Here is a 26,701-nt window from a genome sequence, read left to right as displayed (position 1 = left end):
CTCCTGTGTGGGAAGATGTGAAGACAGTTTTTAAGAAAGGATACTATCCCCATCCTTTCTACATAAAGGCCATGTCTTTTCCAGGCCAGTTGTTTCAAACACTTCCTGACAACTCATGCTCCTTAGGTACTGGGAAAAGGAATTACCTTTCCACTGTAACTGCCCTTAGTATAAAAACTGCAGTGTCACTGCTGATACCAAGTCCCACTCGAATTCCAGCTGAGGTCTGAGGTGGAGGGTTGCTGGAAGTTACTGTAAATATTGGAGACAGCATCTCCAATATTCAATGAATGGGCATCTCACACAAAACATAGAGGGATATGTGGGACACTCAATGTGGTATCTACCCACTGAAGCTGAAGCTTGGGGAAAACAAACCCACTCACTGGTGGAAGGTGCTTCTAGAAAGAGCTTCTGCACTTTCTAGAAAGGTCTCTCCTTCAGTACTTCCTCAAGGCAAAGTTAGGCTTTGGGCCTTGATGAGTCTCTCCACACATCTGTAGCATGACGATCTCAGATGGAATTAGCACAGGAAGGGATCTGCATTCAAGTAATTTTACGAGGGTACCCATCTTGCCAGGGGTGACATTACATGACAATTCCTTCAGACAAAAATAGATTTGTATTAATAGTTATATACTTCTGTGGTTAGGGCACTGTCACCCTGTACTGGCTGAGATGCAAGCCCTAAACTATCTTTATCTGGGAATTAAGGAAATCATTTAATGCAATTCTTATAGCTCTGGGGAGATGACCAATGTGAAGGGGGTACACTTGTAAAATACATTTTACTCATGTTCCTATTTTCCCAACAACTTTCTGTTCAACTGGATGCAGGTAAAGCTATGACAACAGGAAGACCAAGGAACTCACCGGGGACAGGGAATGGACTACTGTTCAACAGTATCTACTCTGGCCTTAGGGATCACTCTGTTCCTGCAAGACATGTTTACTACCATCCCAGTGGAAACTGGCCCCGTGTTTGTGAGGGATGTCGCCAGTGCAAAGTATCCACCTCCTTATTTAACCCTCATCCTCTAAGTCCTTAGTCTGGTCAGAGACTCTGACTGAAGAGAATTTAGCTCCAGGGGCTTGAATATTACTTTCTGTGATTGTTCACACTCCACAAATAATTAATAGAAAGCTAGAAGATCTTTGCCAGTATTTATCTCAGTGAAGTCCATTTTACATGTGGTGCACATTCATTAACGGTCTAGAGTCAGAAATTCTGTGCTCTTTATCCTGTAGAAAAATATGAGAAAAATAATCAATGTGGATATTCACCATCCTTGCTTCCTAAATACTTCCCAGTTCTTGACGGATGTCGCCCCAACACTGGTGATTCTCATAATACTACAGCACCTGGGTTCAGACATCGATATGCACAGATGAGAGACATGCATGTACACATGAACACACACTGGGACATGTGGGAGTGGCCCCAGAACTTTTGAAAGGCCTCAGATCTTTTCTTTCTGTGGTGCCTTCTTTTTTCCTGACTACCTAATATTCTCTCCCTGTATATCCCAAGGTGTTTATTTAAACAGTCAGGTTTGCTAGGCCTGGATTAGTAGAAACTCACTCCTAGAGGACACTTGGGAGGTCACCACAGAGGAGCACACAGAGGAGAACCATGTTGGTTTGAGTTGGAAAACTGTTTAGTTGAAGGCAAAAACTGGGTAAGCCACTCTGATCCAGGATTCTTAACAGGAATGAAAAGTCCAAGGAAGTTCTCTTTAATCCATCACAGAGTCACAGAGTAGCGGTGGAATTATCACCTCCAGAGGTATGTTAAGTTTGCCCATACTTACAACTTTCTCTCACACTTAAATATTCCTGTCCATTGTCTCATTCTCCACTGAGGCCCCATATAAACACCCTTTCAGGATATAACTGTCTGCTCACCTGGCAGTGTCCTAGTTCTCTCTTCATGAGTGGTCTTCCTTAGGGTAATAGTAAAGAGGATTCGGCCACAGGTCATCCATGATTATCTGTGATTGGAAGGAGGACAGAAGATGGAAATCCCACTCCCAGGAGTAACCCACCCAAGCCCTAGAGAATAATGGATGGTCAGAGAAAGCTAACCTCAGCAATCCTGTTGGAGCCAGGGAATTTGTGTGCACAAAACCAGTTGAAGAAAGTGAGCCTGGTAGTGTCTTGCATGCAGTTGGCATAACCATGTTCAGCCTGACCTATCCACTCTATTGTACTAGAATCTGACTCTTTGTATCCTGCAGAAAAGGAATATGGAATAGCACAGGGTTTGCCATATACCTGGTCCAGGCAACACCCCATAACCTGTGACCATACATACCAATGATGCTGAGCTCATAATCCTTAGTAACAATGTCATTCCGGAAGTATGGGTTTTCACTAAAGGAAAACATCATTCTGTACATCCTCAGCCCAGGATTGTACTCCACCTGTCAAGATGTGGAGGAAATAAAAGGGAAATCTCTAGGTGTCTTCTGAGAGCACACACATGATAGTGAAACGTAATGCTTGTCCACATTTGCTTTTCCTGAAACTCCCCTTATGCTCTGCCCAGACACAATTCCAACTGACCTCCAAGCTCAACATGTAGCCCAGTAAGTCTTCATCCTGGCTGCTGATGATGGACGACATCTGGGGATGGTTCATTATCTGCTTCTGGTCAAGGAACCTTGCTATACGATGGAAAGAGGAGCTACAAGCAGGTGAGCCACTGTGTAATGAGAGCAGTCCTTGGAGCAGGCCTCCACATAGACCTGTGGGCATGAGGTCTTTCCTTCATTGCCCCATGTCCCTTAGAACATGATGACTAAGATGTTCTAAGTCTCCTGTTCTGTGAAAATCTGAACCTCTGTAGGTGGAAGAAACTACACTCTTTTGGACATGGGAATCTGCTGACACCCTGGGGGATGATGGGCAGTCAGAGAAAATCGATATGAGAAGTCCAGTTGGCATGAGGAAACTTGTATGCATAGTTAAAGAAAACAAGCTAGCTGCCTGATAAAGTGGCTGTTGATCTAATATTCCTCGGCTCCTAGAGGCCAATGTATACACAAAGGATGACAAGAACCTGGGCTGTATCTGCCTTTCCCGACCTTGTACAAGGGGTGTGTATGCATGCCTGTGCATTAGACTGGCATGCTTTTCACATGCAGGCAGCTTCTATGTTAATAGGAAGGGGATAGTGGAGGAAAGGGATTGACAGTGCCTGGGAGACTGTTGGTAATGTATTGCCTCAAAAGTCACAAAATATTTCTTCAGTAAATATGCATCAAAATGCACAGTGAGATCAACAGGGGCTGGTGCTAAAGGGGACGACTTTGTTTCCCATACAAAGGGTAGGATACTCTTAAGTAGTGATTGGTGTCCCTGGCCAATGTGTGATTGGTGTTCCTAATCACACATTCCCTGCTGCACAAGGGCCCCACTTACTTTTTGGGCGGAACACCATGAGATTGGTCTCCATCGTCTAAACTTTGGAGCTCTTACCCCAACCCCCCACAGTTCTCCTTAACCAATTCACCCTCTTTGCTGCCGATGCCCAGAGAGAACACTTAAGGATACAGCTTTAGCCCAGAAGCCTGGGATGCCCTGGATTATGGTCTTTCTGCGCTGAAAGTAAGGTCCACGCGCTTTGGCCACCCTTGCTTTAATCCGGGCTAAAGCTCCACTACAGCGGGCATTCACAAAGCTGAGCTCCAGCTGAAGAAGTTCCAGCTCCTCTATTTTAGATCTGCCTTCTGTAGGCCCACCACTTGACTGTGGCAACCTTTGTATCGCATGCTGGTCTTTAGAATCACATGCCTGCTCTGGGTCCTTTTCCAGCTCAGGCTGCTGATCTTGTTCACCTTCCTGCTTGTGCTCCTTTACCTCTTCACCCTCATTCTTGACATCCACCACCTCTGTGACTTTCAACTCCCCGATAGCAGCCTCGTCCCCCTCCTCACACGTGTCAGGGTGATGTACCACCTCTGCAAGGGATACCCCGTCCTCCACAGGACCACCTATTACCAGAGGCTTCACCATCTGATTGTCCCCAGCAGGAGCACCTGGGCTCTGCTCTGGTGCCTGAACTTGGGCCTCTCCTTCCAGAAGTCTGCTTTCCAGGAGTTCCAGCTCCCGGAATTCCTGGGGAGCCATGCTCACACTCCCCTCCTCGGGACTCTCCATAGGATGCTCAACCTTGTACAAGGACTCTTGCGCCTCAAGCCAGCAGGACCCTTCAATGCTACACCCTGATGGTCTTCCGAGTCGCCAACCAGCCTCTGAGTTTTTCCCGGCAGTCCCTCATAGCAGACTCAGTTGCTATCGGGACTGGGTGGGCTACTGTGACGTCAGCAGGAGACGGGACTCAAATTGTCTTGCATTAAGAAGTACACAGGTAATCTTGCCCGCCTCCAACCAGCCTGGTGCACAAGCACAGCCCTCACCCAGTCCCCGGGTTCTAGTCCTGTGCTCACACCTTGCCACTTCTCAAGGTGGCCTTAAGCTTGTGCCTGTGACCCCGAAGAGGTCACAACTTGTTTTAGACAGTGGGTAGAATGGGCTATCCAAACACCCGCATAACCTATGCCACGGTGTCATTTCTCCCTGAAACATACAAGTTGGCAAGTACTTGGCGTGTTTGTTGGGGTGCTGTTGTACTTTACTACTGTTGATGCACTTTCACTCATTGGTCAGATGAACAGGTAGGTATGTGCTCCTCTACTGAATGACTGTCCTTGCCAAACCTTGAGCTGTTGGTGACGTCATTTGGGCATTAGGTCCACTTCTTGCATACCTTTCTATTTAGCAAAGAGGGATGAAATCCTGTCCCTAAGCAGGATTCATACATACTAAGCAAGGTGTTGCTCAGCTGACAGAGTTGAGAATGAATCATCCCTCAAGTCCTGCACAGAACTATAAGCAAAGTGGTTCCCTTAGAGGTCAAGGCTTTGAGGATTATAATGAAGTGGAGTGCTGGTGCATGGTGTATTATTTAACAAAATAGGAGCAAGGTGGTCTCCTTTCATAGCTACAGAAAAATCAGGAATACTTTTTGTTCATAACGCAAAAGTATATTTAGTCCAATGTCAACAACCCTCATAGTCTGTACAGTCTCAACACGGTTTAAAAGTCCAAAGTTCAAAGTCTCTTCTAAGGCTCAAGGCAGTCTTTTAACTTCAAACCCCCTATTAAATCAAAATGAAAAAGCAGATCACATACTTTCAACATACAATGACATAGAATACATGTTACCATTCCAAAATGGAGGAAGGTATCATAATGAGAAAATAGTGGACCAAAGCAAGACTGAAAACTGGGTACTCTCCGCCTGAACTCTCCATCTCCATGTCTGATGTCCAACTCCTTTCAGCTTTGTTGACCGCAACACACTTCTTTCACTTGTAATGGTTCTACTCCTTTGGAGCAGGTTTTCTCAGCAGGTATCCCAGGGCTCTGGCATCTCTTAACATCTTGAGGTCTCCAAGGCAATCAAGGTTTTACCTTCACAGCTTCACACAGTGGCCTCTCTGAGCCTCCATTGAAACACACACACCTAGCTAGGCTTTCCTTCATCACAGAGGGAGATTCCATAACCCCTTTCTTCTCTTTTTAAAATTTTTTTATTGAATGTTTTATTTACCTACATTTCAGATATCATCCCCTTTCCCCATTTGCCTTCCCTAGAACCCCAATCCCATCCCCCCCTCCTCCTTTATGCTTTTATGCCATTTTAATTACATGCATGTATTAAGGCCAGTTCTAGGCTGAGGAACTAGCAATACAACAGATGCAAATAGTCAAGGAACGAACAAGACAATAAACACAAATAGTCAGTTCCACAAACACTCCTGTGTTCACTGTTTCTAAGGGCTTATCGGGATGACCAAAGTATCTGAGCCTACTTTCCTGTCCTAGCCCAAAGTCATTTTCATGTCTTCCTTGTTCTAGCCTAAGATTTAGATTCCTGCCTGAAATTACTTCCTTGTTGTAGCCTAAGATTTATAGTCCTGCCTGAAATTACTTCTTTGTTCTAGCCTAATGTCAGATTCCTGCCTGAAACCCACTTCCTTGTCCTTGGCCAATTTCATATTCCTGCCAAGCAGCCCATTTCCTTATCCTTGGCCCATGTCAGATTCTTGCCAAATAGCCCCCCAAAGGCTCTCCGCCTCTTACCTCCCCCCCATTCCCCCCTCCCCGGTCCCTTTTATTTTTTTCATTAACAAGACTTAGTCTGTTAGGTCATTCTGAAAAGAATGCCTTCCTTACACATCATGGAATATGCATTATCCAAAGCAGTGCACTTCCGTCTTTGGTTGGTAAGGCTCTGTGCAGAATCTCACCCAACCTTAGCTTGCCAGCATGTTAATTTAATAACTCTGTCTGGGGGTCCATTTTCAGGTTCAAGCTATGTACTTGGCTGCCAACATGTTGATGTTGTTGAAGAGAAGCTTTAACATGATGGGCAGGAATAAAAGTATTCCCCAGACAAAAAGGCTTAGCATGATCAAGCTATATGGGCCATCCTTGAAGCTTGACCAAAATAGAGATACCGACCTCAGGCCACGGGTAATTTTATCTGCAGTATCTACTGCTCAGAAGAGCAGCATTCTTGGAATTCATAAACTCCCTATGTATTGTTAAACCATCCAGAGAGGTGGTAGAATTGTGCCAAATACACTACAAGTGTCTTTAAACTTTTTCCTAATTATGATGACTACCACTGTCAATCTTAGAACTAACATGAATCCAAAGGTATTTGGCATGACACGCGAGATGGCTCCTTACCCTTAAATTCTGAACCTCCTTCCAATAATTTGAATAGGATAAAGAGCATCAATCCGTTCTTCCAAATGCCTATCTAAATCCTCTTGCATATTCAACACATTAGTAACATTTTTTGCTAAATGATTAACAAAAGTAGCTGCCTTAGCTTCTTGTGTCACAGCAATTGCAGAAGCAGTGGTGCTAGCAATTAATGTAATTAAAGCTGTTATACCAGCAATAGTCAAGCCCACTACCCTCCTGTATCTGCTAAAAGCCTGAGTCACTTCTTCCAGTACTTGCAAGATACTTTTAAAATACCGAGGTTCTGTGACATTCAGGGCACGAAAACAAAAGCTGGCTGGTAGACCTCCATAGCTGACATGCTGGATTTCAAAACACAAACACAATTAGGAGGTGTACAATCAATTCAACTTACATTAAATACTGTAGAAGAAACAAAAGTATTTTTCACTTGGCAATTAAAAGAGCCCTAACACATGTGCTAACACCTGTTTGAAATCCTGATCCTGTCCCAACTTTATCTCTTGCTAACATAACATCACTGAGAACTGCAGCTAATATCCACACGTGACTCTGAAAATGTCCAGATCCAGACTTCCAAATGAAGACTGTTATTTCCAGTATTGGATTGATTTCTAGACCAGTCCATGATTGAGTCTCAATAACTGATCACATTTAATAACACTACAAGAGTCATTATAACTTATCTTTTTGATTCTCTGTTCCACAAGGTCTGAAACCTTGAGGCAAAGCAGCTTATCCCATGAGGGGTATATAGGTAAGCAATGGTGGTTTGGGAACATATGTCCAATACAGCTTCCCAGTCAACATTGTCAGGGCACTCAGCAAGCTCACAGGTCAGCTCATTCTTTGTCCTGGCATCAGCATGTCTCGCTCATCACTCTGGCAGCCACCATGCTCCTTCAGCATCCTGCAGAAAAAAAACACCTACATGCCCTCTTTCCCATATTTAATACCTGATCGGGATCATGCCTTGTGCCAGTACTTGGTGCCTTTCACCTGTGCATAAGTATGCCTAGTTGTAAACTGCCATAGACACGCAGCAAAAAGTCCCTTGGCATTAAAATTGTCTTAAAATTTTTAAAATAAAAAGAACATAATTTAAACAAATTTGTGGTGTATGGGGATATATCTCCCCCTTTTTTATTTTATGAAGATATTGTTTTAAAGTTCCATGGGCCTGTTCCAGTGTCTCTTGTCCTTGACAATTATAAATAATCCCCATAATATGAGTAATGCTAAAGAGTCTCAAATGTTTGATTGCCATAGCCAGTTCCATTATGTTTATTCTATCATCATCATCATCATCATCATCATCATCATCATCATCATCAGGTACTTTTTTTTTAATCTACATTTCAGATGTTATCCCATTTCTCCACACACCCCCGCCCCTCCAGAAGCCCCTTTAATTCATCCTCCCTCCTACTATTTCTATGAAGGTGTGCCCCTACCCATCTACCTTCTTCCACATTCCCACCCTCAAAATCCCCCTGGGGCATCCAGCATTCAAGGGACCAAGGCCCTCTCCTCTGCATTGATGCCCAACAAGTCCATCCTCCTCTACAAATACAGCAAGAGACATGGGTTCCTCCATATGTGCTCCCAGGGTGGTCATTTAGACCCAGGAAGCTCTGGTTGGTTGGTATTATTGCTCTCCCCACAGGCCCACAAACCCCTTTAGCTCCTTCAGTCTTCTATCTCCTCCACTGGGGACCCTGTAATCAGTTTGATGGTTAGCTGTGAGCATCCTCCTCTGTATATGTCAGGCTCTGGCAGAACTCTCACGAGACAGCTATGTCAGGCTCCTGTCAGAATGCACTTCCAGACACCTACAACAGTGTTTGCATATGGTGAATGCATCTGAGAGGGATTTCCAGGTGGGGCTGTCTCTGGATGGTCTCTCCTCCAGTTTCTGCCCCACACATTGTCTCGTATTTGCTTCAGAAATTCTTATCAACTAGACCTGAGAGCTAATTCTGGCACTAAAGGATTATTTTTATTAACAGTTTTGCTTCCACAGACACATTCTTGAATGCCTGACACTTTAACTGCCCAATATTGCAGGCTTATGTATCAAGGAAACAAACTATAGTCGTAATAAGTAAAGGAGTTAGTGAATGCATGTCTTGAGGTCAACTGGGAAGTATCGTTGCCTGAGTTAGGTGTAGAAGTCCAATAATTGCTGCTCTTGCTCTTCTTTCAATTGCTAAACCTTGAACCCATAAAGCCAAGATTAGGATACATGTCGTTCCCACCCATACCCCGTTCCTGCCAATCAGGAGAAATATTAATGATTTAAAAGATTAAAGGGTTTGCTTGTTTTCTCAACTGGAAATTGAAATTCATTCTGATAAATGAAACAAATACATTGATAATAATTAATTTGATTTTTCATGTGTATTTTCAGGGCAGTGTGTTTGTGGACTTAACTCTCCCATCATGGATACAACCCTTGGGTGTTCATGACTCAACATCTCAGTGATTTTTCGAAAAGGTGCACATTTGTGAATCAAGATATTTATTATTGTCGTAACTATAATGTCATAAAAAGTGTATCTAGTTTGGGCGTTTCCTGGTGGAAACAATTTATTCTTATTTTTCTTATATGACTCGTGCTAGTATAGCTTCACAGTGTTATTTTGAAGAGGTCCAGGCCATTTTGGAGGTACATTAAGATACACAGTTGGTAGAACAACAGATATAAAGGTACATTTGACCCACAGATTTCAGAGTGCAGGGCATAGTATAAAACTACTTTGTATAAGCATATTCTGATGACATCAATGGTGACAGGGATGTATGGTTACTAATGCTGCTCTACCAATGAGGATGAAAGGAGTGAAAAAAAGATAAAGGATGTTAGGCATCAGAAGTTCTGCCAATATGTTCTGACAATGCTGTCTCCAAAGTGTCAAGTCCCTTGATGATGACAGGTAGTGCTGACAAGAATATTATAGCAAACATATGAGCAGGGACAAGTATTCAAATTAAGTCACTGATAAGAAAATTCAACCAAGTTAGAAGTTTTAGAACCATTCCTCTTATGTCAACTTAAGCATCAAATCACAGGTCTTGAAATCTGTGAGTCCAAGTCTTTGTTGGGAATCATGAAAAAGTGAGTGAAATGAATAGCCACGTGGAGATGCTGAGCAAGCATACACTGAACATATAAGAGAGAGTGTTTTATTTGTTTATATTTGTATTTTCTTTTTGTAGCTCTGGAACAAAAGCAAGGTGGCGTTGACTCTGTACCACTGCAGATTATGTTTTCATCACTCTGTCTCATAAACTGCATACCTCAAAGTGGCAGTGTTTGGCCAGTTCTCTCAGTGACTAAAAATCAGGATTCTTCCTCACACAAGGGAACCCTTGAGGTCACTGTGAAAATCTAGTTTCAAAGATGTCTCACTCAGCACACTTGCAGCCTGACCTCATTTATTTCCCCTAGCTCAAAATATTAAGTGATTAAAATGAAAAGACGTGATATCCTTCTCAGGATATTTCTGGATGACTTTACCTTATCTTCCATTCTAGATACCCTTCACAATGCTCCAGACCTAGCTATGGTGGCATATTCAAACTAAAGTAAACCATAAATCTCACTTTGTATAAAAACTAACTACAAATGGATCCATGACATAAATCTGAAACACCGAAATCTAAAATCCTGTAATGGCCAGAACACAGGCAGTATTCATATGATAGAGATATAGCAAAGGACTTCCTAAATAGCACTCCATTAGTCCAGGAATTAAGGCAAACAATTGAAAATGAGTCTTCATAAAATTACAAAGCTTCAGCACAGCTAGAGAAACAATTAAGAAGGTAAAGAGGAAATCTACAGAGGCTTAACATCCAAAAATATAAGGAATTCAAAAGATGAGTGACCCACTAGAAAAATGGGCTTAGGACCTTACTAGAGAACTCTTGAAAGAAAAAAAATGGTTAAGAAATATCTCAAGGGCTGGAGAGATGGCTCAGAGGTTAAGAGTACTGGCTGCTCTGACAGAGGTCCTAAGTTCAATTCCCATTAACATGGTGGCTCACAACATCTATGACATCTGGTGCCCTCTGCTGGCCTTCAGGCATACCTGCAGACAGAACACTCCACACAAGACAAAATAAGTTGTAAAAAAAATTAAAAACCTAACAAACACAAAACATTTATCCTATCAATGAGGAAAATAAAATGCAAATCAAAGCAACTTTGATATTTCGCATTACCACAGTCAAAATGTTAAAGACAACAAATTCGGGATAAAATGGAGAGGCAGATTGGCAGAGTGGCAGAGTGGCAGAGTGGCAGAGTGGCAGAGAGGCAGAGAGGCAGAGAGGCAGAGGGGCAGAGGGGCAGAGAGGCAGAGAGGCAGAGAGGCAGAGAGGCAGAGAGGCAGAGAGAGGCAGAGAGGCAGAGAGGCAGAGAGAGAGGCAGAGAGGCAGAGAGGCAGAGAGGCAGAGAGGCAGAGAGGCAGAGAGGCAGAGAGGCAGAGAGGCAGAGAGGCAGAGAGGCAGAGAGGCAGAGGAGAGGCAGAGAGGCAGAGAGGCAGAGAGGCAGAGAGGCAGAGAGGCAGAGAGGCAGAGAGGCAGAGAGGCAGAGAGAGAGGCAGAGAGGCAGAGAGGCAGAGAGGCAAAGAGGCAGACAGGCAGAGAGGCAGAGAGGCAAAGAGGCAGAGAGGCAGAGAGGCAGAGAGGCAGAGAGGCAGAGAGAGAGGCAGAGAGAGAGAGGCAGAGAGAGAGCAGAGAGGCAGAGGCCTAGGCAGAGGCGGAGAGGCAAAGAGGCAGAGGCAGAGAAGCATAGACAGAGGCAGCTGAAGCGGCAGAGAGACAGAGGGAGAGAGGCAGAGAGACAGAGGCAGAGGCTGAGAAAAAGATGGAGAGAGACAAAGGCTGAGAGGCAGAGGCAGAGAGGCAGAGAGGCAGAGAGGCAGAGAGGCAGAGAGGCAGAGAGGCAGAGAGGCAGAGAGGGAGAGAGGCAGAGAGGCAGAGAGGCAGAGAGGCAGAGAGGCAGAGAGGCAGAGAGGCAGAGAGGCAGAGAGGCAGAGAGGCAGAGAGGCAGAGAGGCAGAGAGGCAGAGAGGCAGAGAGGCAGAGAGGCAGAGAGGCAGAGAGGCAGAGAGGCAGAGAGGCAGAGAGGCAGAGAGGCAGAGAGGCAGAGAGGCAGAGAGGCAGAGAGGCAGAGAGGCAGAGAGGCAGAGAGGCAGAGAGGCAGAGAGGCAGAGGAGAGGCAGAGGAGAGGCAGAGGAAGAGGTAGAGAGGCAGAGGAAGAGGCTGACAGGCAAAGAGGCAGAGAGGCAGAGAGGCAGAGAGGCAGAGAGGCAGAGGCAGAGTCAGAGAGGTAGAGAGGCAGAGGCAGAGAGGCAGAAAGGCAGAGTCAGAGGAAGATGTAGAGAGACAGAGGACGAGGCTGACAGGCAAAGAGGCAGAGAGGCAGAGAGGCAGAGAGGCAGAGAGGCAGAGAGGCAGAGAGGCAGAGAGGCAGAGAGGCAGAGAGGCAGAGAGGCAGAGAGGCAGAGAGGCAGAGAGGCAGAGAGGCAGAGAGAGTGGTAGAGAGGCAGAGAGGCAGAGAGAGTGGAAGAGAGGCAGAGAGGCAGAGAGGGAGAGAGACAGAGAGGCAGAAAGGCAGAGGCAGAGTAGGAGATGCAGAGATGCAGAGAGGCAGAAAGGCAGAGTGGCAGAGAGGCAGAGAGGCAGAGAGGTAGAGAGGCAGAGAAGCAGATAGGCAGAGATGGGCAGAGAGAGGCAGAGAGGGGCAGAGAGGCAGAGGCAGTGGCAGAAGAATGAGAGGCAGAGGCAGAGAGGCAGAGAGGCAGAGGCGTATAAAGAGGTAGAGAGGCAGAGAGGCAGAGAGTCAGAGAGTCAGAGAGGCAGAGAGGCGCAGAGGCAGAGAGGCAGAGAGGCAGAGAGGCAGAGAGGCAGAGAGGCAGAGAGGCAGAGAGGCAGAGAGGCAGAGAGGCAGAGAGGCAGAGAGGCGCAGAGGCAGAGAGGCGCAGAGGCAGAGAGGCAGAGAGGCAGAGCAGCAGAGAGGCAGAGAGGCAGAAATGAAGAGAGGCAGAGAGGCAGAGAGGCAGAGAGGCAGAGAGGCAGAGAGGCAGAGAGGCAGAGAGGCAGAGAGGCAGAGAGGCAGAGAGGCAGAGAGGCAGAGAGGCAGAGAGGCAGAGAGGCAGAGAGGCAGAGAGGCAGAGAGGCAGAGAGGCAGAGAGGCAGAGAGGCAGAGAGGCAGAGAGAGAGGCCGATAGGCCGACCTGCAGAAACAGAGAGGCAGAGAGGCAGATAGGCAGAGAGGCAGAGAGGCAGAGAGGCAGAGAGGCAGAGAGGAGGCAGAGAGGAGGCAGAGAGGCAGAGAGGCAGAGAGGCAGAGGAGAGAGGCAGAGAGGCAGAGAGGCAGAGAGGCAGAGAGGCAGAGAGGCAGAGAGGCAGAGAGGCAGAGAGGCAGAGAGGCAGAGAGGCAGAGAGGCAGAGAGGCAGAGAGGCAGAGAGGCAGAGAGGCAGAGAGGCAGAGAGGCAGAGAGGCAGAGAGGCAGAGAGGCAGAGAGGCAGAGAGGCAGAGAGGCAGAGAGGCAGAGAGGCAGAGAGGCAGAGAGGCAGAGAGGCAGAGAGGCAGAGAGGCAGAGAGGCAGAGAGGCAGAGAGGCAGAGAGGCAGAGAGGCAGAGGCAGTGGCAGAGAGAATGAGAGGCAGAGGCAGAGAGGCAGAGAGGCAGAGAGGCAGAGCAGCAGAGAGGCAGAGAGGCAGAAATGCAGAGAGGCAGAGAGGCAGAGAGGCAGAGAGGCAGACAGGCAGAGAGGCAGAGAGAGAGGCAGAGAGGCAGAGAGAGAGCAGAGAGGCAGAGGCCTAGGCAGAGGCGAAGAGGCAAAGAGGCAGAGGCAGAGATGCATAGGCAGAGGCAGCTGAAGGGGCAGAGAGACAGAGGTAGAGAGGCAGAGGAAGAGGTAGAGAGGCAGAGGACGAGGCTGACAGGCAAGATGCAGAGAGGCAGATGCAGAGGCAGAGAGGCAGATGCAGACAAGCAATGGCAGAGACTGAGGCATAGATGCAGTGTTGCAGAGGAAGACCAGATGCAGAGGCAGAGAGGAAGAGAAATAGAATCACAGTCAGAGGGTCAGAGTCAGAGATTCAGATGCACAGAGGAAGACACACAGAGGCATATGCAGAGGCAGAGAGACAGAGGCAGAGTCAGAGAGGCAGAGAGGCAGAGAGGCAGAGAGGCCGAGAGGCCGACCTGCAGAAACAGAGAGGCAGAGAGACAGAGGAGAGGCAGAGAGGCAGAGAGAGAGGCAGAGAGAGAGGCAGAGAGGCAGAGAGGCAGAGAGGCAGAGAGGCAGAGAGGCAGAGAGGCAGAGAGGCAGAGAGGCAGAGAGGCAGAGAGGCAGAGAGGCAGAGAGGCAGAGAGGCAGAGAGGCAGAGAGGCAGAGAGGCAGAGAGGCAGAGAGGCAGAGAGGCAGTGGCAGAGAGAATGAGAGGCAGAGGCAGAGAGGAAGAGAGGCAGAGGTGTATAAAGGGGTAGAGAGGTAGAGAGGCAGAGAGGCAGAGAGGCAGAGAGGCAGAGAGGCAGAGAGGCAGAGAGGCAGAGAGGCAGAGAGGCAGAGAGGCAGAGAGGCAGAGAGGCAGAGAGGCAGAGAGGCAGAGAGGCAGAGAGGCAGAGAGGCAGAGAGGCAGAGAGGCAGAGAGGCAGAGAGGCAGAGAGGCAGAGAGGCAGAGAGGCAGAGAGGCAGAGAGGCAGAGAGGCAGAGAGGCAGAGAGGCAGAGAGGCAGAGAGGCAGAGAGGCAGAGAGGCAGAGAGGCAGAGAGGCAGAGAGGCAGAGAGGCAGAGAGGCAGAGAGGCAGAGAGGCAGAGAGGCAGAGAGGCAGAGGCAGTGGCAGAGAGAATGAGAGGCAGAGGCAGAGAGGCAGAGAGGCAGAGAGGCAGAGCAGCAGAGAGGCAGAGAGGCAGAAATGCAGAGAGGCAGAGAGGCAGAGAGGCAGAGAGGCAGACAGGCAGAGAGGCAGAGAGAGAGGCAGAGAGAGAGGCAGAGAGAGAGCAGAGAGGCAGAGGCCTAGGCAGAGGCGAAGAGGCAAAGAGGCAGAGGCAGAGATGCATAGGCAGAGGCAGCTGAAGGGGCAGAGAGACAGAGGTAGAGAGGCAGAGGAAGAGGTAGAGAGGCAGAGGACGAGGCTGACAGGCAAGATGCAGAGAGGCAGATGCAGAGGCAGAGAGGCAGATGCAGACAAGCAATGGCAGAGACTGAGGCATAGATGCAGTGTTGCAGAGGAAGACCAGATGCAGAGGCAGAGAGGAAGAGAAATAGAATCACAGTCAGAGGGTCAGAGTCAGAGATTCAGATGCACAGAGGAAGACACACAGAGGCATATGCAGAGGCAGAGAGACAGAGGCAGAGTCAGAGAGGCAGAGAGGCAGAGAGGCAGAGAGGCCGAGAGGCCGACCTGCAGAAACAGAGAGGCAGAGAGACAGAGGAGAGGCAGAGAGGCAGAGAGGCAGAGAGAGAGGCAGAGAGGCAGAGAGGCAGAGAGGCAGAGAGGCAGAGAGGCAGAGAGGCAGAGAGGCAGAGAGGCAGAGAGGCAGAGAGGCAGAGAGGCAGAGAGGCAGAGAGGCAGAGAGGCAGAGAGGCAGAGAGGCAGAGAGGCAGAGAGGCAGAGAGGCAGAGAGGCAGAGAGGCAGAGAGGCAGAGAGGCAGTGGCAGAGAGAATGAGAGGCAGAGGCAGAGAGGAAGAGAGGCAGAGGTGTATAAAGGGGTAGAGAGGTAGAGAGGTAGAGAGGTAGAGAGGCAGAGAGGCAGAGAGGCAGAGAGGCAGAGAGGCAGAGAGGCAGAGAGGCAGAGAGGCAGAGAGGCAGAGAGGCAGAGAGGCAGAGAGGCAGAGAGGCAGAGAGGCAGAGAGGCAGAGAGGCAGAGAGGCAGAGAGGCAGAGAGGCAGAGAGGCAGAGAGAGAGGCAGAGAGAGAGCAGAGAGGCAGAGCCCTAGGCAGAGGCGAAGAGGCAAAGAGGCAGAGGCAGAGATGCATAGGCAGAGGCAGCTGAAGCGGCAGAGAGACAGAGGTAGAGAGGCAGAGGAAGAGGTAGAGAGGCAGTGGACGAGGCTGACAGGCAAGATGCAGAGAGGCAGATGCAGAGGCAGAGAGGCAGATGCAGACAAGCAATGGCAGAGACTGAGGCATAGATGCAGTGTTGCAGAGGAAGACCAGATGCAGAGGCAGAGAGGAAGAGAAATAGAATCACAGTCAGAGGGTCAGAGTCAGAGGTTCAGATGCACAGAGGAAGACACACAGAGGCATATGCAGAGGCAGAGAGACAGAGGCAGAGTCAGAGAGGCAGAGAGGCAGAGAGGCCGAGAGGCCGACCTGCAGAAACAGAGAGGCAGAGAGACAGAGGAGAGGCAGAGAGGCAGAGAGGCAGAGAGAGAGGCAGAGAGAGAGGCAGAGAGGCAGAGAGGCAGAGAGGCAGAGAGGCAGAGAGGCAGAGAGGCAGAGAGGCAGAGAGGCAGAGAGGCAGAGAGGCAGAGAGGCAGAGAGGCAGAGAGGCAGAGAGGCAGAGAGGCAGAGAGGCAGTGGCAGAGAGAATGAGAGGCAGAGGCAGAGAGGAAGAGAGGCAGAGGTGTATAAAGGGGTAGAGAGGTAGAGAGGTAGAGAGGTAGAGAGGCAGAGAGGCAGAGAGGCAGAGAGGCAGAGAGGCAGAGGCAGAGAGGCCTTTAGGCCGAGAGGCCTTTAGGCCGAGAGGCCTAGAGGCCTAGAGGCCGAGAGGCAGAGAGGCAGAGAGGCAGAGAGGCAGAGAGGCAGAGAGGCAGAGAGGCAGAGAGGCAGAGAGGCAGAGAGGCAGAGAGGCAGAGAGGCAGAGGCAGTGGCAGAGAGAATGAGAGGCAGAGGCAGAGAGGCAGAGAGGCAGAGAGGCAGAGAGGCAGAGAGGCAGAGAGGCAGAGAGGCAGAGAGGCAGAGAGGCAGAGAGGCAGAGGCAGAGGAAGAGGTAGAGAGGCAGATGAAGAGGCTGACAGGCAAAGAGGCAGAGAGGCAGAGGCAGAGTCAGAGAGGTAGAGAGGCAGAGGCATAGAGGCAGAAAGGCAGAGTCAGAGGAAGATGTAGAGAGGCAGAGGACGAGGCTGACAGGCAAAGAGGCAGAGAGGCAGGCAGAGAGGCAGAGAGGCAGAGAGGCAGAGAGGCAGAGAGGCAGAGAGGCAGAGAGGCAGAGAGGCAGAGAGGCAGAGAGGCAGAGAGGCAGAGAGGCAGAGAGGCAGAGAGGCAGAGAGGCAGAGAGGCAGAGAGGCAGAGAGGCAGAGAGGCAGAGGCAGTGGCAGAGAGAATGAGAGGCAGAGGCAGAGAGGCAGAGAGGCAGAGAGGCAGAGCAGCAGAGAGGCAGAGAGGCAGAAATGCAGAGAGGCAGAGAGGCAGACAGGCAGAGAGGCAGACAGGCAGAGAGGCAGAGAGAGAGGCAGAGAGAGAGCAGAGAGGCAGAGGCCTAGGCAGAGGCGAAGAGGCAAAGAGGCAGAGGCAGAGATGCATAGGCAGAGGCAGCTGAAGCGGCAGAGAGACAGAGGTAGAGAGGCAGAGGAAGAGGTAGAGAGGCAGAGGACGAGGCTGACAGGCAAGATGCAGAGAGGCAGATGCAGAGGCAGAGAGGCAGATGCAGACAAGCAATGGCAGAGACTGAGGCATAGATGCAGTGTTGCAGAGGAAGACCAGATGCAGAGGCAGAGAGGAAGAGAAATAGAATCACAGTCAGAGGGTCAGAGTCAGAGATTCAGATGCACAGAGGAAGACACACAGAGGCATATGCAGAGGCAGAGAGACAGAGGCAGAGTCAGAGAGGCAGAGAGGCAGAGAGGCCGAGAGGCCGACCTGCAAAAACAGAGAGGCAGAGAGACAGAGGAGAGGCAGAGAGGCAGAGAGGCAGAGAGAGAGGCAGAGAGAGAGGCAGAGAGGCAGAGAGGCAGAGAGGCAGAGAGGCAGAGAGGCAGAGAGGCAGAGAGGCAGAGAGGCAGAGAGGCAGAGAGGCAGAGAGGCAGAGAGGCAGAGAGGCAGAGAGGCAGAGAGGCAGAGAGAATGAGAGGCAGAGGCAGAGAGGAAGAGAGGCAGAGGTGTATAAAGGGGTAGAGAGGTAGAGAGGTAGAGAGGTAGAGAGGCAGAGAGGCAGAGAGGCAGAGAGGCAGAGAGGCAGAGAGGCAGAGAGGCAGAGGCAGAGGCAGAGAGGCCTTTAGGCCGAGAGGCCTTTAGGCCGAGAGGCAGAGAGGCAGAGAGGCAGACAGGCAGAGAGGCAGAGAGGCAGAGAGGCAGAGAGGCAGAGGCAGAGAGGCAGAGAGGCAGAGAGGCAGAGAGGCAGAGAGGCAGAGAGGCAGAGAGGCAGAGAGGCAGAGAGGCAGAGAGGCAGACAGGCAGAGAGGCAGAGAGGCAGAGAGGCAGAGAGAGAGGCAGAGAGGCAGAGAGGCAGAGAGGCAGAGAGGCAGAGAGGCAGAGAGGCAGAGAGGCAGAGAGGCAGAGAGGCAGAGAGGCAGAGGCAGTGGCAGAGAGAATGAGAGGCAGAGGCAGAGAGGCAGAGAGGCAGAGAGGCAGAGAGGCAGAGAGGCAGAGAGGCAGAGAGGCAGAGAGGCAGAGAGGCAGAGAGGCAGAGAGGCAGAGAGGCAGAGAGGCAGAGAGGCAGAGAGGCGCAGAGGCAGAGAGGCAGAGAGGCAGAGAGGCAGAGAGGCAGAGAGGCAGAGAGGTAGAGAGGCGCAGAGGCAGAGAGGCGCAGAGGCAGAGAGGCAGAGAGGCAGAGAGGCAGAGAGGCAGAGAGGCAGAGAGGCAGAGAGGCAGAGAGGCAGAGAGGCAGAGAGGCAGAGAGGCAGAGAGGCAGAGAGGCAGAGAGGCAGAGAGGCAGAGAGGCAGAGAGGCAGAGAGAGGCAGAGAGGCAGCGAGGCAGCGAGGCAGCGAGGCAGAGAGGCAGAGAGGCAGAGAGGCGCAGAGGCAGAGAGGCGCAGAGGCAGAGAGGCAGAGAGGCAGAGAGGCAGAGAGGCAGAGCAGCAGAGAGGCAGAGAGGCAGAAATGCATAGAGGCAGAGAGGCAGAGAGGCAGAGAGGCAGAGAGAGAGGCAGAGAGAGAGGAAGAGAGAGAGCAGAGAGGCAGAGGCCTAGGCAGAGGCGAAGAGGCAAAGAGGCAGAGGCAGAGAAGCATAGGCAGAGGCAGCTGAAGCGGCAGAGAGACAGAGGTAGAGAGGCAGAGGAAGAGGTAGAGAGGCAGAGGTCGAGGCTGACAGGCAAGATGCAGAGAGGCAGATGCAGAGGCAGAGAGGCAGATGCAGACAAGAAGTGGCAGAGACTGAGGCATAGATGCAGTGTTGCAGAGGAAGACCAGATGCAGAGGCAGAGAGGAAGAGAAATAGAATCACAGTCAGAGGGTCAGAGTCAGAGATTCAGATGCACAGAGGCAGACGCACAGAGGCATATGCAGAGGCAGAGAGACAGAGGCAGAGAGTCAGAGAGGCAGAGAGGCAGAGAGGCCGATAGGCCGACCTGCAGAAACAGAGAGGCAGAGAGGCAGATAGGCAAAGAGGCAGAGAGGCAGAGAGGCAGAGAGGCAGAGAGGCAGAGAGGCAGAGAGGCAGAGAGGCAGAGAGGCAGAGAGGCAGAGGAAGAGGCAGAGAGGCAGAGGAAGAGGCTGACAGGTAGAAAATTAGAGTCAGAGAGAGGCAGAGAGGCAGAGAGGCAGAGAGGCAGAGAGAGACAGAGAGGCAGAGAGGCAGAGAGGCGGCGGCAGAGGCTGAGAGGCAGAGATGTAGTGAGGCAGAGATGCAGTGAGGGAGAGGCAGAGAGGCAGAGAGAGGCATAGAGAGGCAAAGAGAGGCAGAGAGAGCCAGAGAGAGCCAGAGAGGCAGAGAGGCATAGAGAGGCAGAGAGGCAGAGAGGCGGCGGCAGAGGCTGAGAGGCAGAGATGTAGTGAGGCAGAGATGCAGTGAGGCAGAGATGCAGTGAGGGAGAGGCAGAGAGGCAGAGAGAGGCATAGAGAGGCATAGAGAGGCAGAGAGATGCAGAGAGAGCCAGAGAGAGGCAGAGAGGCAGAGAGACAGAGAGGTAGAGAGGAAGAGAGGCAGTGAGGCAGAGAGGAAGAAGCAGAGAGGTAGAGAGGCAGAGGCAGTGAGGCAGTGAGGCAGAGAGGCAGAGAGGCAGAGGAAGAGGCAGAGAGGCAGAGGAAGAGGCTGACAGGTAGAAAATTAGAGACAGAGAGAGGCAGAGAGGCAGAGAGGCAGAGAGAGGCAGAGAGAGGCAGAGAGAGGCAGAGAGGCAGAGAGGCAGAGAGGCAGAGAGGCAGAGAGGCAGAGAGGCAGAGAGCCAGAGAGGCAGAGAGGAAGAGAGGCAGTGAGGCAGAGAAGCATAGGCAGAGACGCAGAGAGTCAGAGGTAGAGAGGCAGAGAGGCACAGAGGCAGAGAGGCAGAGAGGCAGAGAGAGGCAGAGAGAGAGGCAGTGAGGCCCAGGCAGAGGTAGAAAGGCAAAGAGGCAGAGTCAGAGAAGCATAACCAGAGGCAGGGGTAGGGGCAGAGACAGAGGCAGAGAGGCAGAGAGACAGAGGCAGAGAGGCAGAGAGACAGAGGCAGAAGCTGAGAAAAAGTAGGAGAGAGACAAAGGCTGAGAGGCAGAGAGGCAGAGGCAGAGTGGCTGAGAGGCAGAGGCTTAGGCAGTGGAAGGGGCAGGGACAGATGCAGAGAGGCAGAAGCACAGATGCAGAGGAAAAGAGGCAGAGGCAGAGGCAGAGAGGCAGATGCAGAGAAGCGGTGGCAGAGACTGAGGCAGAGATGCAGTGTTGCAGAGGAAGAGCAAGATGCAGAGGCAGAGAGGAAGAGAAATAGAGTCACAGTCAGAGGATCAGAGTCAGAGAGTCAGTGGCACAGAGGCAGATGCACAAAGACATATGCAGAGGCAGAGAGACAGAGTCAGAGAGTCAGAGAGTCAGAGAGTCAGAGAGGCAGAGAGGCAGACAGGCAGACGACGACAGGCAGAGAGGCAGAGAGGCAGAGAGGCAGAGAGGCAGAGAGGCAGAGAGGCAGAGAGGCAGAGAGGCAGAGAGGCAGAGAGGCAGAGAGGCAGAGAGGCAGAGAGGCAGAGAGGCAGAGAGGCAGAGAGGCAGAGAGGCAGAGAGGCAGAGAGGCAGAGAATCAGAGAGGCAGAGAGGCAGAGAGGCAGAGAAGCCGAGAGGCAGAGTAGGAGATGCAGAGAGGCTCGGAGGCAGAGAAGCAGCGAGGCAGAGAGAGGCAGAGAGAGGCAGAGAGAGGCAGAGAGAGGCAGAGAGAGGCAGAGAGAGAGGCAGAGAGAGGCAAAGAGAGAGAGGCAGAGAGAGGCAGAGAGAGGCAGAGATAGGCAGAGAGAGGGACAGAAAGAGAGAGGCATAGAGGCATAGAGGCATAGAGGCAGAGAGGCAGAGAAGCAGAGAGGAAGAAAAGCAGAGAGGCAGAGAGACAGAGAGGCAGAGAGGCAGCAAGGCAGAGGCAGTGGCAGAGAGGCAGAGAGGCAGAGGCAGAGAGGCAAAGAGGCAGAGAGGCAGAGGCATATAGAGAGGTAGAGAGGCAGAGAGGCAGAGAGGCAGAGAGGCAGAGTGGCAGAGAGGCAGAGAGGCAAAGAGGCAGAGAGGCAGAGAGGCAGAGAGGCAGAGAGGTAGAGAGGAAGAGAGGCAGTGAGGCGGAGAGGAAGAGGCAGAGAGGTAGAGAGGCAGAGGCAGCGAGGCAGTGAGGCAGAGAGGCAGAGGAAGAGGCAGAGAGGCAGAGGAAGAGGCTGACAGGTAGAAAATTAGAGACAGAGAGAGGCAGAGAGGCAGAGACACAGAGAGGCAGAGAGGCAGAGAGAGGCAGAGAGAGGCAGAGAGAGGCAGAGAGAGGCAGAGAGAGGCAGAGAGGCAGAGAGGCAGAGAGGCAGAGAGGCAGAGAGGCAGAGAGGCAGAGAGGCAGAGAAGTAGAGGCAGAGAGGCAGAGAGTCAGAGGTAGAGAGGCAGAGAGGCAGAGAGGCAGAGAGGCAGAGAGGCAGAGGGTCAGAGAGGCAGAGAGAGGCAGAGAGAGACAGAGAGAGGCAGAGAGAGAGGCAGTGAGGCCCAGGCAGAGGCAGAGAGGCAAAGAGGCAGAGTCAGAGAAGCATAGCCAGAGGCAGGGGAAGGGGCAGAGACAGAGGCAGAGAGGCAGAGAGACAGAGGCAGAAGCTGAGAAAAAGTAGGAGAGAGACAAAGGCTGAGAGGCAGAGAGGCAGAGGCTTAGGCAGGGCCAGGGTCAGGGAGAGATGCAGAGAGGCAGAAGCACAGATGCAGAGGAAGAGAGGCAGAGGCAGAGGCAGAGAGGCAAATGCAGAGAAGCAGTGGCAGAGACTGAGGCAGAGATGCAGTGTTGCAGAGGAAGAGCCAGATGCAGAGGCAGAGAGGAAGAGAAATAGAGTCACAGTCAGAGCGTCAGAGTCAGAGAGTCAGAGGCACAGAGGCAAATGTACAGAGACATATGCAGAGGCAGAGAGACAGAGTCAGAGAGTCAGAGAGTCAGAGAGTCAGAGAGGCAGAGAGGCAGACAGGCAGACGACGACAGGCAGACAGGCAGACAGGCAGAGAGGCAGAGAGGCAGAGAGGCAGAGAGGCAGAGAGGCAGAGAGGCAGAGAGGCAGAGAGGCAGAGAGGCAGAGAGGCAGAGAGGCAGAGAGGCAGAGAGGCAGAGAGGCAGAGAGGCAGAGAGGCAGAGAGGCAGAGAGGCAGAGAATCAGAGAGGCAGAGAGGCAGAGAGGCAGAGAAGCCGAGAGGCAGAGAAACCGAGAGGCAGAGTAGGACATGCAGAGAGGCACAGAGGCAGAGAAGCAGTGAGGCAGAGAGGCAGGGAGGCAGGGAGGCAGAGAGAGGCAGAGAGAGGCAGAGAGAGGCAGAGAGAGAGAGAGAGAGAGAGGCAGAGAGAGGCAAAGAGAGAGAGGCAGAGAGAGGCACAGAGAGACAGAGAGAGGCAGAGAGGCAGAGAGGCATAGAGGCATAGAGGCAGAGAGGCAGAGAAGCAGAGAGGAAGAAAAGCAGAGAGGCAGAGAGACAGAGACGCAGAGAGGCAGCAAGGCAGAGGCAGTGGCAGAGAGGCAGAGAGGCAGAGGCAGAGAGGCAGAGAGGCAGAGAGGCAGAGAGGCAGACAGGCAGACAGGCAGAGAGGGAGAGAGGCAGAGAGGCAGATGCAGAGAGGCAGAGAGGCAGAGAGAGGCAGAGAGGCAGAGAGGCAGAGAGGCAGAGAGGCAGAGAGGCAGAGAGGCAGAGAGGCAGAGAGGCAGAGAGGCAGAGAGGCAGAGAGGCAGAGAGGCATAGAGAGGCAGAGAGTCAGAGAGGCAGAGAGGCAGCGGCAGAGGCAGAGAGGCAGAGATGTAGTGAGGCTGAGATGCAGTGAGGCAGAGATGCAGTGAGGGAGAGGCAGAGAGGCAGAGAGAGGCATATAGAGGCATATAGAGGCAGAGAGAGGCAGAGAGGCAGAGAGGCAGAGAGGTAGAGAGGAAGAGAAGCAGTGAGGCAGAGAGGAAGAGGTAGAGAGCCAGAGGCAGCGCAGCAGTGAGGCAGGGAGGCAGAGAGGCAGAGGAAGAGGCAGAGAGGTAGAGGAAGAGGCTGACAGGTAGAAAATTAGAGACAGAGGGAGGCAGAGAGGTAGAGACACAGAGAGGAAGAGAGGCAGAGAGGCAGAGAGGCAGAGAGAGGCAGAGAGAGGCAGAGAGAGGCAGAGAGGCAGAGAGGCAGAGAGGCAGAGAGGCAGAGGTAGAGAGGCAGAGAGGCAGAGAGGTAGAGAGGCAGAGGGTCAGAGAGGCAGAGAGAAGCAGAGAGAGGCCGAGAGAGAGGCAGTGAGGCCCAGGCAGAGGCACAGAGGCAAAGAGGCAGAGTCAGAGAAGCATAGCCAGAGGCAGGGGAAGGGGCAGAGACAGAGGCAGAGAGGCAGAGAGACAGAGGCAGAAGCTGAGAAAAAGTAGGAGAGAGACTAAGGCTGAGAGGCAGAGAGGCAGTGCCAGAGAGGCAAAGAGGCAGAGAGGCAGAGGCATATAGAGAGGTAGAGAGGTAGAGAGGCAGAGAGGCAGAGAGGCAGAGAGGCAGAGAGGCCGAGAGGCCAAGAGGCAGAGAGGCAGAGAGGCAGAGAGGCAGAGAGGCCGAGGCTGAGAGGCATAGTGAGGCAGAGATGCAGTGAGGCAGAGAGGCAGAGAGGCAGAGAGGCAGAGAGGCAGAGAGGCAGAGAGGCAGAGAGAGAGGCAGAGAGAGAGGCAGAGAGGCAGAGAGGCAGAGGCCTAGGCAGAGAGGCAGAGGCCTAGGCAGAGAGGCAGAGAGGCAGAGAGGAAGAGAGGCAGAGAGGCAGAGAGGCCGAGGCAGAGAGGCAGAGAGGCAGAGAGGCCGAGAGGCATAGAGAGGCCGAGAGGCATAGAGAGGCATAGAGAGGCATAGAGAGGCAGAGAGATGCAGAGAGAGCCAGAGAGAGGCAGAGAGGCAGAGAGACAGAGAGGTAGAGAGGAAGAGAGGCAGTGAGGCAGAGAGGAAGAAGCAGAGAGGTAGAGAGGCAGAGGCAGTGAGGCAGTGAGGCAGAGAGGCAGAGAGGCAGAGGAAGAGGCAGAGAGGCAGAGGAAGAGGCTGACAGGTAGAAAATTAGAGACAGAGAGAGGCAGAGAGGCAGAGAGGCAGAGAGAGGCAGAGAGAGGCAGAGAGAGGCAGAGAGGCAGAGAGGCAGAGAGGCAGAGAGGCAGAGAGGCAGAGAGGCAGAGAGCCAGAGAGGCAGAGAGGAAGAGAGGCAGTGAGGCAGAGAAGCATAGGCAGAGACGCAGAGAGTCAGAGGTAGAGAGGCAGAGAGGCACAGAGGCAGAGAGGCAGAGAGGCAGAGAGAGGCAGAGAGAGAGGCAGTGAGGCCCAGGCAGAGGTAGAAAGGCAAAGAGGCAGAGTCAGAGAAGCATAACCAGAGGCAGGGGTAGGGGCAGAGACAGAGGCAGAGAGGCAGAGAGACAGAGGCAGAGAGGCAGAGAGACAGAGGCAGAAGCTGAGAAAAAGTAGGAGAGAGACAAAGGCTGAGAGGCAGAGAGGCAGAGGCAGAGTGGCTGAGAGGCAGAGGCTTAGGCAGTGGAAGGGGCAGGGACAGATGCAGAGAGGCAGAAGCACAGATGCAGAGGAAAAGAGGCAGAGGCAGAGGCAGAGAGGCAGATGCAGAGAAGCGGTGGCAGAGACTGAGGCAGAGATGCAGTGTTGCAGAGGAAGAGCAAGATGCAGAGGCAGAGAGGAAGAGAAATAGAGTCACAGTCAGAGGATCAGAGTCAGAGAGTCAGTGGCACAGAGGCAGATGCACAAAGACATATGCAGAGGCAGAGAGACAGAGTCAGAGAGTCAGAGAGTCAGAGAGTCAGAGAGGCAGAGAGGCAGACAGGCAGACGACGACAGGCAGAGAGGCAGAGAGGCAGAGAGGCAGAGAGGCAGAGAGGCAGAGAGGCAGAGAGGCAGAGAGGCAGAGAGGCAGAGAGGCAGAGAGGCAGAGAGGCAGAGAGGCAGAGAGGCAGAGAGGCAGAGAGGCAGAGAGGCAGAGAGGCAGAGAGGCAGAGAATCAGAGAGGCAGAGAGGCAGAGAGGCAGAGAAGCCGAGAGGCAGAGTAGGAGATGCAGAGAGGCTCGGAGGCAGAGAAGCAGCGAGGCAGAGAGAGGCAGAGAGAGGCAGAGAGAGGCAGAGAGAGGCAGAGAGAGGCAGAGAGAGAGGCAGAGAGAGGCAAAGAGAGAGAGGCAGAGAGAGGCAGAGAGAGGCAGAGATAGGCAGAGAGAGGGACAGAAAGAGAGAGGCATAGAGGCATAGAGGCATAGAGGCAGAGAGGCAGAGAAGCAGAGAGGAAGAAAAGCAGAGAGGCAGAGAGACAGAGAGGCAGAGAGGCAGCAAGGCAGAGGCAGTGGCAGAGAGGCAGAGAGGCAGAGGCAGAGAGGCAAAGAGGCAGAGAGGCAGAGGCATATAGAGAGGTAGAGAGGCAGAGAGGCAGAGAGGCAGAGAGGCAGAGTGGCAGAGAGGCAGAGAGGCAAAGAGGCAGAGAGGCAGAGAGGCAGAGAGGCAGAGAGGTAGAGAGGAAGAGAGGCAGTGAGGCGGAGAGGAAGAGGCAGAGAGGTAGAGAGGCAGAGGCAGCGAGGCAGTGAGGCAGAGAGGCAGAGGAAGAGGCAGAGAGGCAGAGGAAGAGGCTGACAGGTAGAAAATTAGAGACAGAGAGAGGCAGAGAGGCAGAGACACAGAGAGGCAGAGAGGCAGAGAGAGGCAGAGAGAGGCAGAGAGAGGCAGAGAGAGGCAGAGAGAGGCAGAGAGGCAGAGAGGCAGAGAGGCAGAGAGGCAGAGAGGCAGAGAGGCAGAGAGGCAGAGAAGTAGAGGCAGAGAGGCAGAGAGTCAGAGATAGAGAGGCAGAGAGGCAGAGAGGCAGAGAGGCAGAGAGGCAGAGGGTCAGAGAGGCAGAGAGAGGCAGAGAGAGACAGAGAGAGGCAGAGAGAGAGGCAGTGAGGCCCAGGCAGAGGCAGAGAGGCAAAGAGGCAGAGTCAGAGAAGCATAGCCAGAGGCAGGGGAAGGGGCAGAGACAGAGGCAGAGAGGCAGAGAGACAGAGGCAGAAGCTGAGAAAAAGTAGGAGAGAGACAAAGGCTGAGAGGCAGAGAGGCAGAGGCTTAGGCAGGGCCAGGGTCAGGGAGAGATGCAGAGAGGCAGAAGCACAGATGCAGAGGAAGAGAGGCAGAGGCAGAGGCAGAGAGGCAAATGCAGAGAAGCAGTGGCAGAGACTGAGGCAGAGATGCAGTGTTGCAGAGGAAGAGCCAGATGCAGAGGCAGAGAGGAAGAGAAATAGAGTCACAGTCAGAGCGTCAGAGTCAGAGAGTCAGAGGCACAGAGGCAAATGTACAGAGACATATGCAGAGGCAGAGAGACAGAGTCAGAGAGTCAGAGAGTCAGAGAGTCAGAGAGGCAGAGAGGCAGACAGGCAGACGACGACAGGCAGACAGGC

General features: G+C 52.2%; 1 protein-coding gene across 1 annotated transcript; it reads right to left on the bottom strand.

Annotated features, from left to right (window-relative positions):
• Window positions 1-1,156: 1,156 nt before the first annotated feature.
• Window positions 1,157-4,261, bottom strand: LOC117701286 (testis-specific Y-encoded protein 1). The gene is made up of 6 exons (XM_034493084.2): window positions 3,556-4,261; window positions 2,566-2,643; window positions 2,315-2,423; window positions 2,086-2,231; window positions 1,906-1,991; window positions 1,157-1,242 (listed from the first exon to the last, which is right to left on the bottom strand). The coding sequence occupies exons 1-5, from the start codon at window positions 4,159-4,161 to the stop codon at window positions 1,929-1,931; spliced, it is 1,002 nt and encodes a 333-aa protein (XP_034348975.1). The 5' UTR covers window positions 4,162-4,261; the 3' UTR covers window positions 1,157-1,242; window positions 1,906-1,928.
• Window positions 4,262-26,701: the final 22,440 nt, after the last annotated feature.

The sequence above is a fragment of the Arvicanthis niloticus genome (assembly GCF_011762505.2).
Source record: "Arvicanthis niloticus isolate mArvNil1 chromosome Y unlocalized genomic scaffold, mArvNil1.pat.X SUPER_Y_unloc_4, whole genome shotgun sequence".
Classification (NCBI taxonomy): domain Eukaryota; kingdom Metazoa; phylum Chordata; class Mammalia; order Rodentia; family Muridae; genus Arvicanthis; species Arvicanthis niloticus.
The sequence above is the reverse complement of the archived record's forward strand: the minus strand, read 5'-3'. Positions and strand labels throughout refer to the sequence as shown.

What these genes read in the sequence shown, in the direction of transcription:
- LOC117701286 (XM_034493084.2), bottom strand. Translation starts at nt 4,161, where the DNA reads ATGGAGAGTCCCGAGGAGGGGAGTGTGAGCATGGCTCCCCAGGAATTC. An exon ending in GCTACATGTTGAGCTTGGAG is followed by an intron (nt 2,424 to 2,565) that starts GTCAGTTGGAAT and finishes ACATCTTGACAG; the next exon opens with GTGGAGTACAATCCTGGGCT. An exon ending in GCTCCAACAGGATTGCTGAG is followed by an intron (nt 1,992 to 2,085) that starts GTTAGCTTTCTC and finishes TTCCAATCACAG; the next exon opens with ATAATCATGGATGACCTGTG.